Source organism: Haliotis asinina, chromosome 11, assembly GCF_037392515.1.
Source record: "Haliotis asinina isolate JCU_RB_2024 chromosome 11, JCU_Hal_asi_v2, whole genome shotgun sequence".
Taxonomy (NCBI): domain Eukaryota; kingdom Metazoa; phylum Mollusca; class Gastropoda; order Lepetellida; family Haliotidae; genus Haliotis; species Haliotis asinina.
Window position 1 is genome coordinate 36839726 of NC_090290.1, and position 24642 is coordinate 36864367.

The following is a 24642-nucleotide window of genomic DNA, read 5'->3' on the forward strand; positions in this document are numbered from 1 at the left end:
GTTTGTTATACAAGTACTTATAACTTTATATGATGCATTTAAGTGGGATATAGGTCGCCAATTCTTCAGAAACTTTCTCTCTTTGCCTGGTTTAGGAATACATGTAATTACACCTCTATTCATTGTGATAGTCATAGAATTATGGTTGAAAGTTTCTGTTATATATCGCTGAATCCAAATTTTGAGATTTTTCCAAAACAATTTAAAGAATTCGATAGGGAAACCATCTAAACCTGGACTTTTGTTATTTTTCATTGATTTAATAGCATGTTCTTCAAGACTAATGTCACACTCTAACTTGTTTGACTGCTCTTTATTCTGTGATGGAGTGGTGATATCTATATCACAACTTGATGTATACAGATTTTCATGAAATCGTTTTTGTTCTGCTGTTATTTCTTGTCCATCTGCTATTTCTTCACCATTATCAATAATGAGAGAGTTGATGAGTTTGTTTGTATAGTTCCTATTTTTTAAATGACAAAAATAATTTGTAGGTTTATCCCTTTCTTCATACCACTGAATTCTATTTCTAGTTTGAATTCCTTTCATTTCTTCTTCTTTTAGTTTTTCCAATTCATTTTTACTTTTGGTTAGATTAGCAAGGAGTGTTTTGTTAACGTTTTGAAAGTTGCTTCTTATTTCGTTTTCTTTTCGACATATGTTCTCCTCTAGTTCTTTTTGTCTTGTAGTTCTACTTTTCTGAAGACATGAAGAATACGGAATGGATTTTCCTCTAACTTTCATTAAAAAAGTCTCCAGAAATAGAGTCTCAGTTATATTTAAACATAAGTGTTCATCTTTAATTTTGCTTAATTCATCATTTGAGTACGTAGGGTCTGAGTATTCACGTTTGGTTTCATTGAGTAAGTTGGATGCTAGTGTTATATACTCCTCTCGTCTAAATAGTGATGTGTTAAACTTCCAATAATCGCGACCCTTTTCTTTATTTTTTAGTGTAGATAACGATGGTTATGGCACTTTTTAGTGTAGATAACGAGTTATGGCACTACGATATTTGCAAGCCCATGATAAGCCCAGGGCTCAATTTAGCAGATGTTCATCTTCTTGCACCAGGTGCAACCTGAGATGAAAACTTAGTTGCACCAACCAAATTGCAGTTGCACTGCTTTTATTGAAACATGTAATGAATGAAACATGCTGCTGAAATGTTTACATGTTTTGTTCTGACGCTTACACCGTCAAAAATTTACTTGCACCTGGTGCAAGTTAGACTAATAACTAGGTTGCATTGTGCAACATTTGGCTACACCAGTGCAAGAAACAAAGCACAAAATCGAGTCCTGTAACCCTATGATATACCTATGATTGCTTGTAATGCTATGAACATTTTGAGGTTCTGAAGATTCTGTAATGAATCATCAGTGTCAACATGACCACACTGAAGATTCAAAGGAGATGACAGAGCCTGATTTAAGAGATGTTAACTTACTTGCACCAGGTGCAACCTAAGATAATAACCTAGTTGCACAAGCCAAATTCTAGCTGTTATGTAGTGTGTTAAAGTGTCAGGGGTTTCTGTGCACATAAACATATTTCTGTGATGTAGTACCGATGAAACCATTATTAACGAACACAGACACGGCTGACCCTGTTTACACGAGCTGTCATTGCTGAGATGTGTCCACATATAGCAATTTTTCAGTGTCATAGCTATTCAAAGTTACAAAGGAAAACGAGGGGACATAATTATGCTTATAATGATAGATCTATTGTGGTTTCATTTCTCAAAAATTGACTTGCACCTAGTGCAAGTTTCTCTAATAACAGGACTGCACTTTGTAATACGTGATGGCACCTGTGCATGTAACACAGCACTAAATCAAGCCCTGCTACCCCACTGCCCCACATTGTCAAAGAGCACAAGGCCCAATCCATTATGGCACTCCTAGCACTACAATATTCATAAGCCTATTAGAAACTATGTACTTACAACTGCTCGTACATTATGAATGTTTTGTGGTTTGGAGGATCTGCAGTAAGTACACCGTCTAATGAATCCTCAGTGTCAATATGAGGACAGTGGGGATACAAAGCAGATGCAATGCATGCTTGCAATAGGGTTAACACTGTCACATTACAAACATATTCTGTCAGCCAAAGTGTGATCAATGGCATGGAACTGATACCAGATGTTTGGATCAGCTACAATGCGGTTTGTTGGCAACATTCCAACACACAGATGTAGGATGCTGATGACATGTTTCTCCTGATGGCAACAGGAGTTTATCACTTCATGAATGCCAGAAACTCAGAAACAACTTGCCGAAGTGGCATTCATGTTTTCACTCAGTGCATAATTGTAACAGGGTGTCTATTCCTGTAGCGAGACTGTTCCTTTGTTCTATTCTCTCTTTGGTAATTGACTGTTGCCATATAGCTGCAATATTGCTGAATGTGGTGTAAAACTAAACTCACTCACTTGCATGATTATTCCCATGGAGTAGCTGTTCCTAGGTAAATTTCCCCATTATATACAATTAAATAAAAGTAATATTGGAAAATGTGACAATTTCTTCCATTACTTTGGAAATGTTGCATCTTTATCTTTATATATATCTCTTTTTTTAAATCTTTTTTCATATGCATTAGCATTGGTTAGTGTAATGCTCCCAAAATGGAATATCTCCTACTACTTTTAATGGTGTTACAGTCACACTGGCAATATTGGTTCTGAATGGGATTTTTGCCAGGTGGAACATATCATTGTTGATATAATAATCTCCCTCATGCAACATCTTGTGCGAAAGATGGCAGACATTCACATACCACAGCCCAGCCTCAAAGGCAGATGTGTTTTCATTGGGTTGAAGGTCATGTTAGTTGGACAGACCAGAACTGGTCTCCAGTAATTCATTTTCCTGACCTGGGACCATTTTTTCTGACCTCAGTGTCAGTGACAACAGGAGATTCTAAGTCTTGCCAGACCCTAACCAGAAGCCATTGCCTTATTGGTTAAAGAGAGAGAGAGTTTATATTTTAACAATCTATCAGTGGTCTGTAAATAATCGAGTCTGGAACATATAATCCAGTGATCTACAGCATGACCATTGATCTGTGCAACTGGGAACCGATAACACGAGGCAACAAAGTCAGCAAGCCTGACCACCTGATCCTGTTAGTCGCCTCTTACGACTTGCATAGTCACCTTTGAGGGCAAGCATGGGTTGCTGTAGGTCTATTCAACCCCAGACCTTCACAGGTCAAAAGGTGCTAAGGAATCTGCTGAAAATCCCCAATCTCCTTCACCATCAGCATGGAAATACGATGGGTAACAACAATAAGGTGAGCACTAGAGGGATGACATTCATGAGCCAGATTTAATTCTCATGAACAATAATACACAGCCTATTCGGTAATATTCCAGTTAACTGAAACAATCAAAGATCAGTTGCAGTAACCAAACGACCAAGCTATCAATCACATTTTTTCATAATCGAACACAAACTATTTTGGAACTACTGTTTTAGCATTTGAAACACTTGATGATGGAATATACAAAAGTGGAGTCATTCCTGGCTGAAAGCCAAACTTGAGCACTGAGGTACAAGTTGGGGGTGAATGCAGTCTATGACATACGGTATATGACATGTATTCGTTTTCACTTCGTGCTAAACTTCCAAACACTTTCATCCGTGTCAAATTTGTTTAAAGCATTGGATATTTTGAAAGACATTTTTAAAGACATTTCAGACAGCGGATTTTGCATTTGAAAATCGGAGAAATGCTGCGATAACCAGAATCGACGGCATGTCGGTGTCAGGGTCTGAAAACATGTTCCATTCATTGTGTCAGACATTGATGTGCCGTATACACCCTCAGGAATTATTATGAATCACATTTGGATAACACTGAATGAAGGGGAATTTAACATTAAAGGTAATGTGACTGATATTAATCTTTTGTATATCAAAACAGAAAATCGATTTTATACAAACAACAAACAATTCTAACTGACTACCATTTTCAATGTGTTCTCCTTGGAAGATGTGATTGAACCCAGTAAAGCTTCAATGATATTTTATGATAATTTCATATCAGATTTTAGCCTTCCAAACCTGTGTCTCAAACTGAATGGGGAACTAAATAATTTGATAAATTAGAAAACCATATTTCACATGACATATTTTCATGTGGACAATCGGCTACACACATGAAACTCTTCAATTTCCCATTTATTTTTTTGGAGCTATTTACAGTAAATGAGAACTACTACAAATTAAATAATGCTAAAATCAATGAAAGATAATAACCTATGTACATCATCTGACTCACGATATTCTCCCTGGACCAATTTTAACTATTTATTTACTCAAGTACTTTGTAAAATGTATGAAATGTGAAACTGTGATATTCTATTTTGTTGGAGTGGTAGCCATTTAATCAACCATGTGATGTTACTTGCAATGCACCTCTTTTTGTAATAAACAAAACAACCCCCAAAACCTACAATTTTCAAAACAATATTAAAGGACGTTTATGATATTGAGAAATTTTTCTAAAAAAAAAAGACGATAAGAAACATTTTTACAGTAAAGGGTACATCTTAGATACAGTCTTATAATTTAGATTATAGTCTTTCGGCATTCTCTACATTACTATGTAGCATTTCATTTGTTTTGTACATATTCCCAATGCGATAAATATTATACTGTCTGCTTTTTCTTACATAATATGTGTTGTTTTGCACGCATGTATCATGTTTAACTGTCACCAAGTAAAGTGAATAATTGTTTCTTTGAAAAATAAAGCACTAAATGGCCAGACTAATTTATTTGTTTTATGGATTTTTGTCCTCAAGACAGGAGAGGAGAGGAATTTTATCAAAATGATATTTCTTCTACATACAAAAAGTATTTTACTTCTGGTAAATTTATGAAAAGTATATGGGGAAACAAATAATCTAAAAACAATTCTTGTAAGTTTACATATTTGGCCATTAGGATTCTACTTTTTCAGCAGGAAAGATTTTGTTCTTATTCTAGAAAAAATATGACCGGCGGATCTGTAAAAGAAGAAATAAAATCATCTGGCCTTAGTTTTCAGTTCAATGATAAACAAACAACAAACAAACATAACCTTACCATACTGAGTCCTCATTCATGTCATCAGCTGCCTCTCCCGTTGAATCAAAATGGTAGTCGATTGTTATTGAGCCGTCCGTGTCATGGGCTGACGCAAAGTTGGTGACGCTCCGGGCAGGAATTCCAAGTGCACGCAACACTGCAACATATTGGATTTCAATGTTTTCTCATTGTACCAGTGCACTGATGCATCAATAAAACAGTGAGTGAGTGAGTGAGTGAGTGAGTGAGTGAGTGAGTGAGTGAGTGAGTGAGTGAGTGAGTTTTACTCTGCTATATATCAATATTTGAGCAATATCATGGTGGGGGACACTAGAAATGAGAACTGAAATCAGTTGTAAAAATGTAAATAATACAAAGGCATTACTCACACAGGTCCAAATTTAGTCAAACCCTAAAAGAATCCTGATGCAGATGAAGGTCCGAGCTTGTAATTATTAACTACTTTACTCAGCATGTAAAGTCAGTGATGAAAACTTGTCTTCAACATTAAATGTTAGATGTATTATCTCAAAAAACATCGAAAAATATAACAAGCATCAACCTGTGGTGGTGACTCCTGAGAACACCCAACACTGTCCAAACATGACTGGTTCCTTTGTTTCAAAGTACTGCTCCAATATCTTCACACTGCCAGTCCATTGCAGAGGGGACGTCCCACCTTCATAATCACCGGACCAGTTGCCGACCAAGACACCGTAATCATCTGGTGCATTAACAGCTGCAGTGATCTTCCTTGCGATGGGGATGGGGTTGCCCCGTACCCCCCAACTCATCCCTGACTCATCCAGGAGGTACATGCTACAGTCAAGGACCTTTCCTTGGAACTGAAAAAGACATTTGAACAGTCACTGATAACAGCAAGAATGCCTGCTGAATGGGAGAATGTTTGTATCATTCTATAAGTGCTGAGTGATATTACATGTGGAACGCCGTAAGGAGAGACAATGTGCAACAATGCAGGTACGCTGCAGTCAGACTTAGAAATGCTCTATTAACATTATCTTCATACGTTCAATACTTCCAGATTATTAAATCAGTGTTGCTGAGAGAGTGAAATGACTAAGTGTACTTTTTCGCCACATTCAGCAACATTCCAGCTATAAGGTGGTGGTCTGTAAATAATCAAGTGTGGACAGACAAGCCAGTGATCAAGAGCATGAGCATTGATCTACACAACTGGGATACAATGAAATGGGTCACCCAAGTGGGCGAGTCTGATCACCTGATCCCGTAAGTCACCGCATGAAGATCAATTCACCAACTGAGAGGATAAAAGAACAGATTAACAGATGGAGAACAGAAACTGACCATGCCTTAAGCTCCGAATGATTGCTTAAATGTCTACAAACAGCAACACAGTTATGTAAGCTCATATCTGTCATAGTTATGTACCTTAGAAAATGAAGAGTGACTTGTAAATGCTTCAGTAGAATTTAAGAAAGGTGTCAACCGAAGAATCTATAAGCTGTTTACCTGACCAAACATCCAAGGCTTGCTAGAGATATTCCTCGAGGTACCACAATAAATCCTTCCAGTTTCATTCAGAACATACTCTTCCTTCTCCTTCTCTCCTTCCATAAAAACCATGTCATCTGTAAACAAATAAACATAACAGCCATGTACGCCTATAGTCTTAGATGCTTCAGATGAGCCCACATGCAGCTCTACGAACAACAAACAAACCACATCGTACAGCTGTAAAGCAGCCTTCACACAACAAACTAAAGTTCGACAATACATGTTGAAATTTGCAAAGTTGTCAACCTTGCACTTTCACACGTCAAACACATGTTGTGTAATTTTTTTGTGCCATTTAAGCACCATGTCGGTACAGGTCACATGACAATTTCGTTGAATGAGATTGGTTGTTTCTGAACAACTAAAGTGTGATGACATTTCAGACATCAAAGTCATGTTTGACAACACAGAATGTTTGATGAAAAGTTCGCGAGAATAGAGACTGATCCTATTTCTCGACAACAGTTTGACAACTTTGAAAGTGGTGTTGGTGGCGAGTTGTGGTTGGAATGTTCACACTTGTAAACTCATGTTTGACAACATGTGCTTGACTAAATAGTTAAAATCATGATGGATTCTTGCAAAGATAATATGACACTAAGCATGAATGAAGCATTAAATTCACATTCCTCAAAAAATTCAAATTATTCAAAACTTTTCAAAATATCAGTATCACATTTCTTCTTGTCTCTTTTTGGCAAAACTGTACCTAATCCTCAAAAACATATGTCCTTGTCTATACATATCCAAATTTTAATGAATTGTCTTCAAATTTTGTTGAATTTCTAGTGCAATAATACTGGTATAGTTTGAGGCTAAAATTCATAGAGCCTACACAAAATCATAGAGGTTGGCATTTCTGCATATAGTCGGTATTACACAATCAATTCTGCTTTTAGCAGAGATTTTTACGGACGTGGAAAGGATATTGCTGTTTCTTTTTACATTCACAAATGGTTTCAAGAATTCCTGGATGTCGTGAACAACTGGTCTATCAAAGCTGACATATTTTAAGGACAACAACCTTGATAGACAATGACCTTGACATTTCTACATTCATGGTTCCTCCTTATCAAACAAAACAACAAGTCTTTTCTCTCCCACCCTTAGTATGTTGTAGTGTTACTGGTCACAACATATATCTCAAACTTCACTGGCGCTAAGTGCTTTGTGTTACCATTTCATTCAGTCTTATTAAAGGATGGTGGGGTAGCCAAAAGGCTAAAGTAATGGCTTGTCACACTGAAAACTTGGGTTCGATTTCCCACATGCGTACAATGTGTAAAGCCCATTTCTGGTGTCCTGTGTCGTGATATTGCTGGAAAATGGGCTAAAAGTGGAGTAAAATAACATTCACTCACTCAATGTTAACTACTGCTAGAAGCTAATATCACTTACAATCTTAGAAATTTTGGCTATATTAAGTATATATTAAAGTTGATATTCATAGATTGTGCTGGTCTGTCTAAGAATGTCTGAACAGAATCATTTTCTCTTCCACAAATCTCTATCTACTGTGAAAGCAATAAATGAATCATGTCTATATTCTGAATATCCTGCCTTCTTTTTGATTTGAACAGTTATTTGTTTCTATGTAAATAATATATTTTCAGTAGCAAGCACTTATCTAAAACTGAGACTGCTTTGGCAAAGAACAAAATATATGCATTGTACTTTAACACTACCACAGATGAAAACAACATTGATGAAATTTTCTCACAGGTGTTATGGCGTAATCATAACTTCAAATAACCCCAATCATTATATGAGGCATTTGGCAAATAAAGGAAACTTAACAATCAAAGACCTCTGAAGAAGGTTTGATGTCCTTTGAATCTTTGAAAATTATATATACAATCAAAGGGACAGAATTAGATCATAGATATCTTATAAATATTTTACTGGAATCATCTAAAATTACAATAGCGAACTACTGGCATGTGCATACCTATGACATGATTCTTATCAAAAGAATTTTACGAAATCATTACATGAAACAAGGTTATTTTATGATATAGTGTAAACCAAAAGTCACTCTGTTCTGTAATCTGATTGGTTGAAGAACATGATCAAAAGATATTTGATTCACAGAAACTGCAAGATTATTTGCTGTGTATTGACATGTAGAAACATCGCAAACAATTTTTTTGTTGTGTCATCAATGGTGGTGATGTAATTCAAATCACATTGTGACGTAAAGTCAGAATGACATCACAAATGAGCAACTCCAGATGCTACCATGGGAACCAGCTGAAAAGGCCAGCTGATGACACTTCACTGCTGAACCCATACTTGATGTAATTCAGTGCAGACAGTAAAGCTTACTTTTTTGTTTACAATGTCGATAAACATCATGTGTTGGCCAATTTCCTGGTGTTATTGAGTATTTGAAGCACGGGAATGCATTTGAAACCGAAGGCATCAATCAGTATCATCGCTTTATCCCATTTATGACAAATATGAAGGATATTATTGTTAAATAATAATCAGGAGATAAACATCTTGTCTTGGCCAATTTCTGGGTGTTATTGAGTATTTGAAGCACAGGGATGCACATATGTCATAAATGGGATAATGCAATGATACTGATTGTGATAGGCTAATGATTTTCAGGTCTTAAAGACACGACATTAATGATGTAAAACTCTTAGATTTCCAATTTAAATTTTTACATTTTATTATCTATACCAAAAAGGAACATTTAAACACAAACCTTATCCAACTTTCCTCAGGACTCTTTTATCAAGATTATGATGAAAACTTACATCATGTTTACTGGGTGTAATAATTTTTGGAACAATCTTAAAATTTGGATTCACAACAGTCTAAGTAAACTTCGTCTCAGTGTATTTCGTTACACTCCACCGCTGAGTCTAACAAAAACTAGTAGAAGGTCGTGTCAGGTAACCTTTGAGCAACCTATGACAGTCCAATCACATGCGAGACGGTTAAATAGATTTAACCAATCAGACAACGGCTACTATTTAGGGATCAGAGGGACTTTCAAAATATTCAGGTCACTGACACAGATCTCTCCACAAACAAAAATCCGCATATAATACAGTTATTTGACCTGCAGTATATACGTTTTGGGGTTTCTGATGACATGGTTACCATTAGCTAATATTTCCGCAAGATAACATCCTTGAATATTGCCAAAAATACTATTTTCAGCGACTGTTTACTCACCATTGTCATGGCTGTAGGTACGCCGTGTGCTGAAGCGATCGTACGCTAAATAGCATTCGGAATCGTTCGGGTACGAAACTTTTCGAGATAAAAAGTTCATAGGGGATGTGCGAATGTGCACTTTCGCGATTTGGTAAGCTCTGTTCTCATTGGTCAATCTCAAAGGTTACCTGACGCGACCTCCCATAAGGTTTTGTTAGTACTGAGGATAAGTTTACTTAGACTGGATCAACAACTATTTGACACAAAAAATAATTTGACAAAATGTTGGTGTACTTTGGTTTCTTAAGTAAAAACTCTTTGCTTAATTCTTTCAGCTGAAAGACATGTTTATGTCAGTTCTTTGAAAAAAAACATCCCAAAGTTTCACAACCTAATAAAGACTGTAAAAGATATTTTTTCTGTTGAAAGCTTCATTCCCAAAAAGAGGAATAAAATGATTAAATTTGCAAACAAATTGCATCCATTACTCCCAGTATTCAAACCTATCCAGTGTCTGCAGTAACTGACTTTGTCTAATCTTCATCTGGCTGCCATTTTGACAAAATTGTCTTTGTTTACTTATATGCTAATTATTAATTTTACATATTTATACATGCGCTGATGTAACATTGGGAACATATTTAAAAAAAAACAAAACAAAAAAAGACACCCCAAAACAACACCTAACAAACATCAAGATAATGCAAACATCAAGATGTTATTGACCTGTCACAAACAACACCAGATCTCATGGATGTCAGCAAGACATTATTAGCCATTCACAAAGATGTTATCACCACTCACAAGCATCAACAATATGTTATCAACATCTCATAAACATAAACATCAACTCACTCATAACAAGCACTCATAAACATCAACAAGATGTTATTAACATCTCACAAATATCAACAAGATGTCATCAACATCTAACAAACATCAAAAAGACGTTACCTCGGCACCATGGATTAAACAGGATGTAGATCTGATCTTTGTGATTGTAGCGAAATATGACTTTCTTGTCATCCTTCTTCTTTATGACATCCAGTTTGAAGTTCCACTTGGCCACAAAGCAGGTGGGAGGGGTGAATACAGTCACTGTGAGGACCTGGCCATTTTGCTTCTTGATTTTGGCTCCCCACTCTTTAGGTTCATCCTTGTCCGAGAGGATCAACTCTACGTGTGTCCCCTTACTGGGTGTAGGCTTTCCTCCTGCAACACAAAATACACTAGCCATAAAAGGTTTAGACTCACTGGCATAAATGCAGCCACTTACTTCAGTCAACTGTTCTTAACTAGATTCACAAAATATTCTATACTGTTTAAAATACTATTGTTTACACATGAACTCATGTATTGTAAAACAAATTCTTCACACTGTAAAGATTATTGTCATGAGTTCAATAAATGATGAAACTCATTGAAAATTGTAAATTCTTAAAAAAACTTTACATCAAAATTCAGCTGTCCACATGCATGAAATTTGCACATGCTTTCAACAAAGTGATACATTTTCCTCATTCAGTTCAACTGCTCAAGGTTTGCAGTTGGTTCCCCCAAATTAGTGGAGAAATACATCTTCGTTGTTGCCTTATATATATACACACATATACATAGCATATAGAGCAGTATTTATCCTTAAGAGAAACATCTTTTATGAGCAGAAAACTTCATTATTGTAATAGACGAGACATTTTGGTGTAGAGTGAGTGAGTTTAGTTTTACACAGCACTCAGCAATATTCCAGCTATGGTGATCTGTAAATAATCGAGTCTGGACAATCAGACAATCCAGTAATCAACAACATGAGCATAGATCTATGTAATTGGGGACCGATGACATGTGTCAACCAAATCAGCGAACCTGACCACCTGATCCCATTTGTCGGCTCTTACAACAAGCACTCAACAAACCTGACCACCTGATCCCATTAGTCAGCTCTTATGACAAGCACTTGGTGTAGAGATGCTAGCACCACTATCAGTTGCTTGATAATGTTGTTAGCATCTACAAGTTATCACTTGTTAGAAAAGGGTGTTTAGGATGTACATGTATAAGCTATCACTTTCTTGATAAGAGTGTTTAAGCATCTACACTGATGTGCCTCGTCTGCAACGTGGTGAAGAAACACTTTCACCACAAGGTCGTCCACAGCCCCCACAGATAAAAAATGAGTGAGAGAGTGAGTTTAGTTTTATGCCGCTTTTAGCAATATTCCAGCAATATCACAGTGGGGACACCAGTAATGTACTTCAGAATTCTACCCATGTGGGGAATCAAATCAGGGTCTTTGCATGACGAAAGAATGCACTGACCACAAGCTACAGATTAAAAGAGCATTTAAATCAACCTTTTGAGGGATGTATGTGTAAAAGTAGATTTTTATTGCTATTTATACAATATTCAGAACACTGTTTTAGATTACAACTGGATTAAACCAGATTAATCAAAAGACATTGAAACCACTTTTAGAGTGTGGGACTGATTCACAAAAGGACACATACTCCTGTTTGCACTGGCAAATTAATCTTCCAAAATGATATCAGATGCAACTATCTCTACAATTATCATATGGTACTGTGTTTGTATACTTACCTTTCCAGACCCGTGAAGGTCCTGGGGTAGAATAGGCCTTCAGCAACCCATGCTTGCCATAAAAGGCGTCTCAGCTTGTCGTAAGAGGCGACTAACGGGATTGGGTGGTCAGGCTCGCTGACTTGGTTGACACATGTCATCGGTTCCCAATTACCCAGATCGATCTTCATGCTGTTGATCACTGATTTGTCTGGTCCAGACTCGATTATTTACAGACCACCGCCATATAGCTGGGATATTGCTGAGTGCGGCGTAAAACTAAACTCACTCACTCACTCACACTTACCTTTCCTTGCCTTGGCATGTGTTTATGATAGATGCCACATGTTGGGCACGATTTTAAATGAGCAATCAAGTCTAAAAATCAAAACTTGCAATTTTCACTTTGGATGGAACTTAAAAGAAACAGATGCATCAACTTCTTCTGTAATCTATTTACATAGCATCAAGTTCCAGCGTGGCTACTCACAGACACTTTAATTTTTTCTCCTTGATCGTAGGATGTCAATATCAACAGCACTTTACACTATCAATCTCAATGCCCTGGGGAGTATACAACTCTGAAGCATACCTACTCACGAGGTACCCATTCACAGCTGGGTGGACAGGGACACGCAATCACAATACTTTGTCCAAGTTTACATCATGCTGCTGTGTTTGGGTGTTTGCAAATAGTAATATGGTCACTATCAGGTTATTTACCAATTGATTTGTGGATTCTTTTAATTGCGCAGTGTTGTGTACTGTACACTCGGGGTTGTGACAATACTGAAAGAGTCTGCACACAAAGCTGACTCCAAGGTTTTTACACTCGGTCACAGGTGGGCTCGATCCCGGCACCTCAAGCTCACTGGATCACTTGCCTGGCGCCTTTACATAAATTTATAGAAGACACAAGCCACAACCCCACAACATCTACCACCATATTGGCTAAATGTGGACACTTAGTACCATTCTGGAGACAAGTCTCCGTTAGAGGAGCAGCCTGTACGCAAGTAACTACAGAGATATTATGTGTTCAGCTGACGCTGCAAGAAGGATTTTTGCTATTAATATATCAAAAACATTTAAGCAATGCCAAAAACTTTTGGGAACCTGCCAGTTAACTGCTGAATGTTTTTTTCTTCACTTTTGGACTGTGTATAAGTTATCAAGGGTGTGGAGTTTGTGAGTATCATATTTGCTGACACCACCCTTTTCACTTTCTTACAGTGTGGTCTTAGGCAAAGTGTAGGCCAGCTGTAGGTCATCCTTAATGACAAACTTCACTTTTTGGAGGACAAGCTTTAAGTTATCCTTGAGTTTGTCATAGGAACCTTTGTTGAGGACAAACTTACCTGCCTGGAGGACAAGTCTTAAGTCATCCTTGGTTTAGTCATTTGGTCTGTTGTTCAAGAGAGCCTTACATGCTTGGAATATTCTATATTAAAATTTTTATTATAGCATATTTATATAGTGCTCCACGCAACTAGTTCATGTTCGAAGCGATGGTGTTTTCACCTTGATCACTGGATCCATGGGGATCACACAACTCTTGCTGTCACTACACACACAGAGTTTATATGCTTTCTCATCCTTGTGAGGCACTCATTCACATCTGGGTGTACTGGGACACATAGTCTCAGTTCTTTATCCAGTTTATCAGTTTATAAGTTTACTGCACGTTGCTGTACCCACAACTAGGTGTTTGTACATATTCATGTGGTTATCATCTGGTTATATACCAACAGATTCATGGGTTCTTTTACGTTCAAATAGTTGTGCACTGCACATTCGGGGTTGTGACAACAAAGACAGAGTCTGCACACAAACTTGACACCAAGGTTTTTACACCCGTCACATGTCAGCTCGATCCTGACACATCAAACTCACTGGATCACTAGATTGGCACCTAAGGTTGCCTGCCCATCAACCTCCCTCCCTGGATCACTTACCCACCTTGTCCCTGCTACTAGGAGTTGTGAAAGAGGCTGTTCTTCTTGTCGTTTGGTCTGTTGTTCAAGACACACTTACTGGCATGGAAGACCAAGTTTTAGGTTATGCTTGGTCTCGTTCTAAGATCTATTTAATCCAGACAGCCTTACCTGCTTGGAAGACAAACTTTAGGTCATCCTTCTTCTTGTCATATGGTCTGTTGAAAGTGATGGAGATGTCAAATGGTTGTCCACGTCTAACAACCAGCTTAGGCTCATCTGTCTCTTCTGGGTCTGTGATGTCATATTCAGAGGTGTGATGGGCAACAGTATTCTCTGCAATGTTGAAGTCAAGGCTCTCCACTCCCAGAACCTCCTCCTTTGGGTCTGGTTCTGAAAACAAAACACATTTCACCTATATTTGGCATCAGTCTGCACAACACATCACAGCTGTATTTATGATCTGTATACACAACACATCACAGCTGTACTTATGATCTGTATACATAACACATCACAGATGTACTTATCTCTATACACAACACATCACAGCTGTACGTATGATCTGTATACACAACTTACTTATCTTACTTATTTGTATACACAACACATCACAGCTGTACTTATGATCTGTATACACAACACATCAGCTGTACTTATGATCTGTATACACAGCACATCACAGCTGTACTTAAGATCTGTATACATAACACATCACAGCTGTACTTATGATCTGTCAACACAACATATTACAGTGGTTCTTATAAGATCCTTTTTCCATTTGAACCTACTAGACAAAGACATCAAACTGTATCATCTGTGTACACAACACATAGCTGTATTCAGCAGACAGGAGTTGCACCAAATATAGAGTTGCCTTATCTCTGAAGGCACTGTGGCTTTGTCTGAATCTTTATGGCACTAAAGGTAGACACTACTCTTGCTGTTGTTTAGCGACTGGAATTTGTCTACTTTAAGTGCCCTGTGTAAACATGATCATATATGTCACTGTCACATTTGGTCAGACTTATGATAGGGGAATCATATGGCACAGTGTGATGTAAAATGTAGTTTAATTTCAGTTGTACTTACATAGCAAAATATACATGCAGTTACATTTTGACTAGGACAATTGTGTTTGTTCTGTGGTTTTACATGGTGTACCTTTAGGGCTGGAACAGGTAACCTACACACCAAGGACAGGTGGGCCATGAATTCAACCCGGGTACCCGTCTCAGTACCTGAGCCCCTTATGATCATGTGACTAACAGATTAAACAATGTTTTAAGTAACTCATTCATGATTAAAACATTTCTTTGAAGATGTAGATATAATATACAGTCACTTCTTTTGAATCGCATACATGGTAAGATATTAAAAAGCTTGAAATTTTAGCATCTGAGCTGATGATCATATTGCCATTTCTTGCAAATTAAATGTCAGGAGTTTAACACAACAGATATCCAGGTCGGGTATTGAAATAGGAGTGGGTTACCCGGGTAGAAACTCTGGACCCATCCCAGCCCTATGTACTAGTATGGAGTGTCACTGGTTGGAGATTCATCACTCGTACACAGAATACCAAGCTGACCGATTTTATTACTTTATTGCCCACCCCCACAAGCACTACAAGTACCTGATATTACAAGGTTTGGCATGACAAATATGGAGCTGAACCCCCCACCTGTCCTTCCGCTCTACAGACCAGAGACCACCAGAACTGAACCACTGACCCTCCTCTTTGTAAAAGAGCATGGAGTAAAATAGACTTGTGCAGGTCACACAGGATGTGATAACTAGTTTCAATTATAATTCCTAAAATAAATGCATAATAAGATCATGCGGGTGCATAGCAAGTCATTTGTTACATGTAAGCCCACTAGGTTGCAAAGCTTTATATAATTACATAGTATTGAGGACTTGCTATAGCAAAAATCATGTGTAAGCTCTAAGTCAGTTTCTTTTTGTAATGGAACCTAGGCCTTTGACATGATGTCAGTATGAAAGATCAGCTGTTGAACTTCCTAGATTTATAAATAATAGGCCAGAATTACAAAACATCAATGGAATTTATTTAGTACAGCCTCAGTGAAAGGCTAGAAGGAGCAGTATAAAAGTTAGAGGAAACTGCTGCTTCCGGTTTGAGATTCTTCAATGATGCTCACCTACGATTTTCCAGCCTTCCACAGATATCAGAGCTGTATCACGAGTGAGTTTTTTGCGTACACCCACATCGCTGCTACCATACGTATTATGATCCACAGTTGTACGGACATGCGGTGATGTTTCGCCATCGACAGGTTGACTCTTTGTACATCCCATAATAGTCTCTTGTAGTCATGAATTCAAATCTGTAGCAATATTTGCATCCAAAATATCGAGTTTAGAGAGTTTCTTTCAAAAATATCCCAGTACTACACCTTCAGCTTCCACAATAAAACATCAACTGTCTGAATGAAATTTATACGAAAAGTCGACTTTTCCCTGAGTGATAAAAGTTTTATTCCTATTCACATGGATTTTGATATTGTTCCTGATACTGGTCAGTGATGATTTCTAAATGTCACAACATCCTTCCTGTCACATCCGTGTCAATTCTGGCAACATGTGTTGCTCAGGTTCACACTTATATGTTATATTTGCACATTCAGCACCAATTCGACCTCTGGACTAGTTTCACAGACAGAACCCCTTGTTTCTGACTCTTGTAGAGATCCTATATATAGAACACACACAAACACATTAGATCCGAAGGTTCTGTATCCTCAGGAAATGATAATAGAGGACCGCAACATGGAGTTTACCTCCTAGTCTCGCCATCTCATGAGCACAACCTGCTTCTCCAAACACATCACACCATCCCCTCAACATTCAAGTCAGGTTGTTATTTGTACACCTGATTTAGAACAGCCTGTTTCATCCATCCCTACATGTCTGTCTCCCCACCTTGTGACATTAAACCCCCAACAGCCTACACTGAAGCTTACAGCATGGTTGACCTACAGGCTGTTCCCAATTTCAATCAATGATACTCCTATAACTGTTTAAAGTACATCTGCCACCATGTATCAAGACTGCTGTTCTGTAAACCCCGGCCAGAATTAATTTTACAGGATTTCACAGAAAAACAAATGAAACAAATTTTAAGAGGTAAAAAAACATGTGCTGTAGATGCTATATAGACTAACCAAAGTTTTCAACTAGTCTAGAAAAGGAATATATATTTGGCAGAAAAAAACAAAAGATCGTAATAAAAAAAACATTAAAAAATGGATATGTTTGTCTCAGGGACTGTATGATAGATTAGATGCTGCATGTCCAGTAAAATATATTGAGAAAAAGACAACAATTCCAGTATTTTTTATGAGAAAACATTAAATTATAACAAGAAGTGAAACAGGTTTTTATAGGGTGTATAGATTTGATTTGAACTTGAATTAATCATTTAGAGTCTGTATGATGGACTAGATGCTGCATATCCAGTAAAATATATTGAGAAAATGACAACAATTCAAGTATTTTTATGAGAAGATATATCAAAATATGACAAGAAGTAAAACAGGTTTTTATAGGGTGTATAGATTTACTAGAATTTACAAAGTGGATATAATGAACTTTCTCACTTTATTTTATTTAACTTTTAACTTATTTAACATTTTTAATGAATTCATTATAAATGGTTTATTCAGAATGACTAGATAGCTGCCAAATTATGATGATATTTCTAAGTTCTGTTGAAGCAATACATACACAAGTTTTCTAGTTCACAGCCACAGGAATTCACAAAATGATTTTAATGAACTTTTTAATTTTTAAAAATTTAATTCAAATTTCTTTTTTCACTATTATGAACTTATTAAGAAGTTTTTATTCAGACTGACTAAATATCTGCCAAATCATAATGATGCCTAGAAACAATGAAGCTGAATCAATAATTTATCTGGCAATCCTACCAATGAAATGAGCTGACAGCATTCATTTATTATGATTAGTGAATAACTTACTATTATTAATACCATTTTCCTGGAGAGTTGAATACAGTGCACAACTCCATAAACTATGTGTTGAATTAAAGGTTGGGCTGGCTGCGTTTACATCACACACATCCTAAAGATTAAATACACATTTAGTCCACAGTGGTGTTCCTTTGATATAAACCACATTGCCTTGTTTGGAAATTGACACCTGTTACGCAACAAGAGAAGCATGGCAGTTTAAGCCATTGAAATATTTATTCATGCTCCACATAACAGTCTATAGTCAGTCATGAGAGAAATATTGATTGATACAAACAATCAATGTACATGAAAGAGCCTTAACGCTACCAGCCCAGTGATGGACTTTGAACCATGTGAGTGAGTGAGTGAGTGAGTGAGTGAGTGAGTGAGTGAGTGAGTGAGTGAGAGAGCGAGCTAGCAAACTCTTTAACCCAAGGCTACCCTGCTGTCCCTTGAACTGTGGAGTGAAAGACCACAGAGGTTATCCATTCACCAAACTAACTAGACCGGATGTCGTCTGTGGGATGACTTCACACCTTGTTGTGTACACATTCCAAAAAGACTTGTCAGGTTTACATACTGTTTCAGATTTTCTGAGATTTTTTTATGATCATTTATAAGTGACAAGATATGATACACTGACATCAAATGTTTGCATAAACCAAACATCAAACATTTGCATACACCAAACGCCAAATGTTTGCTTACACCAAACATCAAACATATGTATATGGGGGATAGTAAATAATCTGTATTTGTCACATCTATTGTGAATTCAGTTCACCAAATTTATTGGTTATCAGATATCCTTCTCCAGGATGTTGACCGTCCCCAAGTATGCCAGCGTATTACTTTATATTTACATAGTGAAATGTGAACAACAGACAGGAAATATAGAGTTGCTCCTTGGTGTCTTGACCACACCTACGCACAGAAACTCAACCCATCGAATACAGTACTGTCAATGGACTCAGAGAAAATATTAAAGCTATCAATTCTGTCTAAACTGGATTCAATGATGAGATATTGGGGCTTCTTTCAGAGGTCATTTTGACCTCAAGACATGTCTTTTATCTAATAATATTTTGCTCATAACATGGAAGAATTATTTTGATGTTTTTCTTTTTGAGAAACTAGTGTTGATACAGTGCACATCACCAGAGTGAGTGAGTGAGTGAGTGAGTGAGTGAGTGAGTGAGTGAATTTAGTTTTATGTCCCACTCCGCAATACTGCAGCTGTATGGAGGCGGTCTGTAAATAATCAAGTCTGGACCAGACAGTCCAGTGATTAAGAGCATGAGCATCAATCTGTGCAAGTGGGAACTGATGACATGTGTCAACCAAGTCAACGAGTCTGACTACTCAATCCTGTCAGTTGCCTCTAAGGCTCAATCCTGTAAGAGTGAGTGAGTGAGTGAGTGAGTGAGTGAGTGAGTGAGTGACATATACACATTTTGCATTCCCTATAGAAATCCTACCAAGAATATAAAATCCCATCCCAATAACCTTCACTAACAAATAAGAACCAGACAGTTGCTTGCATGAGCGACAGGTGTCAACTCATACAAAATTCCAGTTGTTTCATGACATGTTATCTCAATGTATGAGAAAGACTGAACAGATACATGCCACAGACATTTCCCAGATTTAATGATGATAAACTCAGGAACCCAAATGGGATTCAAACCCATGTTCTTAGTGTTTTTGGGGAGTGTGTAGCTTAGTAGTTAAGGGGTTTGCTTGTCATGCCGACAACCTGAGCCCATCATTTCCCTCATGGGAACAATGTGTGAAGGCCATTTCTGGTGTCCCCCGCAGTGATATTGCTGGAATATTGCTAAGATAAATGGGCTGAGATAAATGGGCCACCTGTGCCTGCGAGCTGCAAGCAGGGTGCTGTGAGAGAATTAGGGATCGGCATCTCAACTACACGCTATCCGTGACTTTTACCTAACCGACTGTACATCATGATCAGGCAACTTACAGACGATGATGACACTAAAAGGGGGTCAGACAGAGATACAGGAAGCAGGATGATGAAGGAGTGCCTGACGTAAAGAAACAGGCTGGCACCCACTCACGAGGTGAAGACTTCAGGACCAAACCTGGGGATAAAATTACTCTTTGACTAGACTAACCTGTACAATTTTGGCTATTTGAATTGAAAAGGAGTACCAGTGAGGTGCAAGATTCAGATGAACCCGAGGAAATATATATAGGATTCATTTAAGGCTTTAGCAGTACAGGGAGGGCTGGGCAGTAGGGTGAGAGTGAGTTTAGTTTTATCCCACCTTTTAGAAAATTCCAGCAATATCGTGGCAAGGGAGATCAGAAATGAGCTTCACACATTGTACCCATGTGAGAAATCAAACAAAAGTCTTCGGAATGATGAGCGAATGCTTTAACCATTGGGCTACCTTGCCATCCTCCAAGCCCCCATGTCCAGACAGTAGGGAAAATAAGGGTGTGACTTGGGTGTGATGGTGTCTTCAGAATCATTCCATTTGAAGCCTTTACAATTTCACATTCTGGAAGCTTTCCCTTCAGATTTACATCACAATCTTTTTTAAGTGAGATGAATGACTGAAGGAGATATTCACTTAAAGGTCACATTCAACCAAAATATCAAACATATTTAAACACAGTTATCACTTATTCATGATCTATAAAATGCATTGCTGAATAAGAAAAAAAACAAATAAACAAAATTATAAGCATATAATTGCAAATCCAAAGTGCAACATTTTGTCCTTGTGTTTACCTCCCTCGAAACAAAGCAGCTGCAATACCAAACCCAGTCAGAGCTGGTCATGGTGGGTATGCACTCAAGTGTACAAAGCCTTTTCACTGGTCACTGGTTGCCATTATGCTTAGCCGACCTTTTGTTTATGGCTTATAAGCGTGCTTGGGGTCAATTTCAAAGTGCATGTGGTCAATGACGGTGTGTATTGCATATTTTCATTAGCAGACAGGCAGGCAGACATACAGGTGTCAATAAACCAGACATTGAGTTTTTTTGTGACAGAGTCTGCTTATCACAATCAACATGTTTCTTATCAAACGAGTAGGTTATTTACTTGTTTGTGTATACATGAGTGAGTGAGTGAGTGAGTGAGTGAGTGAGTGAGTGAGTGAGTGAGTGAGTGAGTGAGTGAGTGAGTGAGTGAGTGAGTACTCAAACAAAAAGGCCATCCCCACACACCCTTAGCAGGTTTGTTCACAAATCAGAAAGACTTTGGTAGCAGGATGTCTCAATCATGGAGCTAGCACAAAATTATATTTTATTGAAGATATTCATGGCATTGAAAATTCCTTGCATAGTTTCAGTCCAGTCATTTCATCATTAAGATATTTCCCAGTAGAACTAGTACTGGATACAAGTTTGGAAATGTCTGCTACAGTTTTTTTGTGGAGTATTTCGTATATGCATAAATTAACACAACAAAACCCTTATCAAAAAGAAATCTCAGCTAAGGACAGAGTCCACTGTACAGTTGTGACCACATGATGAGCATATATTGGTTCCAGCAGTGTTACAAGTGCAAATTGTTGTTTGTAAACAAATCACGTCTGGATCAGACAATCCAGTGATTGCCACCATGTGATACATTGACAGAGCATGTGTTTATGGATCACTATGAAATACTGAAAAGGTTAGCATGTCTTCCCTCACCAGTGGCACCCATCATGCACATATGCAAAGTCTATTCAATTGTTTACCTGAAATAATTCAGGAAAACTTATGTTACAAGGCAAAATAAGGAACTGCACTGGGCACACATTTTGTCACTGATGTATTACATTTTTTAAACGTCTTCCACATGTCTACAGTAAAACTTTTGTCATGAACTGGAACCTGATGGGGGGTGTCAACAGAATTTATGCCTTTAGTCAGTAGTATGTATATTTTCTGCTATATAAAGACAATAGGAACTGGCTTTCAGCATCACATTTATTTAACAGAAATGTAAGCAAAATACTCGACATAAATAGTTAGGGGCATTTGTAAATTTTGAAATTATGAAGAATTATTTATTGACACACTGATGAAATACCAGTCATAAAAATACCAATATCCCTTACTTTTTTTTGTCCAGTATATGTGGCACGATCTTTGTAAGAATGCAGACTGTCAGCCTGTATGGAAATTATTTGTATACCTAAGTCTGTAGACTAGTCCTGAATTGAACATATTCTACAGAGAAAAAACAATTCATTATATTAAAATAAAGTGAGAAGGAACCTTGAGACTTTCTTATTTATAAAACTGTGGAAATCTAGACTTGCCATATCAGCGGTTCAAAAATTCCATCACCCGACGCCTGCGACAAAGTCAGTTTTCATTTCGGGCAATCAAATAATGGTATCTTACTTGTCTGAGACTACTAGATAATTTTCTTTCATATTTGCTCATAATGTAGCTATTACATTTCTCAATATATTAGGAATTTAGAGCTATCGTTCTTTGAAATTTATCACTCTTTGATAAATAGTCCAGTAAACACTAACATTAAACATTGTGTCATAAAATCAGGACAAGTGGAAAATTAGTCAGGACATGCTACTTTCTGTGGCAAGTCACTTTGAAAAAGATATTTGAACCCCTGCACATAACCTAAAATTGCATGGGCTTTCCTGGACATGTTTGGTTTCAGAGACTGAATGACAACTTACTACAGTGAAAGCTGTCTAAACCGGCTACCACTGGAACTGAAGAAACAATCCGGTTTAAACAATATGCCAGATTGTAGAGCCGATGATAACTGTACAAGCCAGGGACTGGATTAACAGTTTATGCCAGTGATGACAACTTGCCGGATTTGACAGATGCTGGTTTTGACAGCTTCCACTGTAATTGTGCTTTCATCTTACCAATGAATTAATGCCAATACAAACAGTGATTGATTAAAGCAGGATAAATACATAAATAAACAACTTCTTTATTATAGTGAGAGGGACGTTTCAGCTTCTAACACCGTTATCAAGCAAATATTAACAGAACAGGGATTGAGAGGATTGTATACAAACGGTAGGAAGTGTTTGTACAGTACAACATAGATTAGGACTGAATTAGCATGGGGAAGCCAGTTAACAACACACTGCTTAAGATAAATAGACATATTTAGCAAGTGAAGCCTGCAGTATGCAGTCAAAACCTCACTGACAGGTTTTGCTCTTCTATTGGACCTACCTCTATAATGATTCACTTCTATGGGATTTATGTTTGATTAAGGAAAACAGTTGTCTTAATTGCCTAGCAGATAATAATAAAGCTTTTACATCAATCATTAACATACACGTTTGACTTATCTTACGTTTACTCTAGGTTTCCTTATCTGTTTTATCGTAAACAGTACACCCCCATCAGGACCCTCATTACCAGGAGATGTGTTCCACACTCTTGGATTTTATTTTTATATCTGAGCAGCTTTCCAGTGATAGCATGATGACATGGTACATGTGTTATAGTTGATACTTGCTGTGGTGTTAACATACTGTTACATTCTGAATCATAACATGATCAGATTATGTAAGGTTCAGGAGCTCACCATTATCATAATAAGTGTCTGAGTAAAAGTCATCATGCCACGCTGCCTGTACCATAAACATGTGTTTATGAGCAAGTAAGTTTTCACTTTTATGACACTTTCAGCAATATTCCAGCAATACCATGGCAGGGACACCAGAAACGGCTTTCACACATTGTGCTGACGAGGGAAATTAAACCCAGGTCTTCAGCGTGACGAGCTAAAGCTTTAACCACTATGCTACCCCTCCTCAGTATCAATTCATCAAGATATGTATTATAATTATATCTGCACATTTTGATTATGAGGATGGTGTATGATTCTGTCAATGATGATGGTTCTGTCAGTGTGAACCACAAAGCACCATCGAGTCATGTAACTTAAGGGTAAACTGTATTTGCAAGTTAAGGAGACCTGCATGAACAGCGCATTCTTCAAAAGATCCAAGCTTAATATCTTAAGCTTAATACTGTTCATTTACCTTGTGAAAAATTTCAATTCATCATTGCATAAGTGTGCAATCTACAAAACATCTCAAATATTTCATGCTTCATAATGCATGGAAGAATTTTGAATACACTTGGCGGATGAGTCATCACCTAAAAATGATATACCATTCTTTATTTGCATTTAAAAGTTCACGCTTACTAACTTAAACACTTAATAGCTGAACGCAAACAACTTTAGTCATGATACCTCATCTGTCTAAATTGTATACAGCATTTCTAGCATACCCTGTTATCACAGATATCATTCATGCAAGTTAATTCAAGTACAAAGGTAATCATCATCACATGATACTAACATTTGT

General features: G+C 37.3%; 1 protein-coding gene across 4 annotated transcripts in view; it reads right to left on the reverse strand.

Moving 5' to 3' along the window:
- Nucleotides 1–24642, reverse strand: part of LOC137255846 (annulin-like) — a 72438-nt gene that overhangs the window by 23261 nt on the left and 24535 nt on the right. For all 4 annotated transcript variants that reach the window (XM_067793419.1, XM_067793418.1, XM_067793417.1 and 1 more), the window contains 5 exons: nt 14477–14698; nt 10752–11009; nt 6582–6700; nt 5650–5932; nt 5106–5244 (listed from right to left, as the gene is read on the reverse strand). In XM_067793419.1, the coding sequence (XP_067649520.1) occupies nt 5106–5244; nt 5650–5932; nt 6582–6700; nt 10752–11009; nt 14477–14698 (1021 nt within the window). The remainder of the gene's footprint in view (nt 1–5105; nt 5245–5649; nt 5933–6581; nt 6701–10751; nt 11010–14476; nt 14699–24642) is intronic.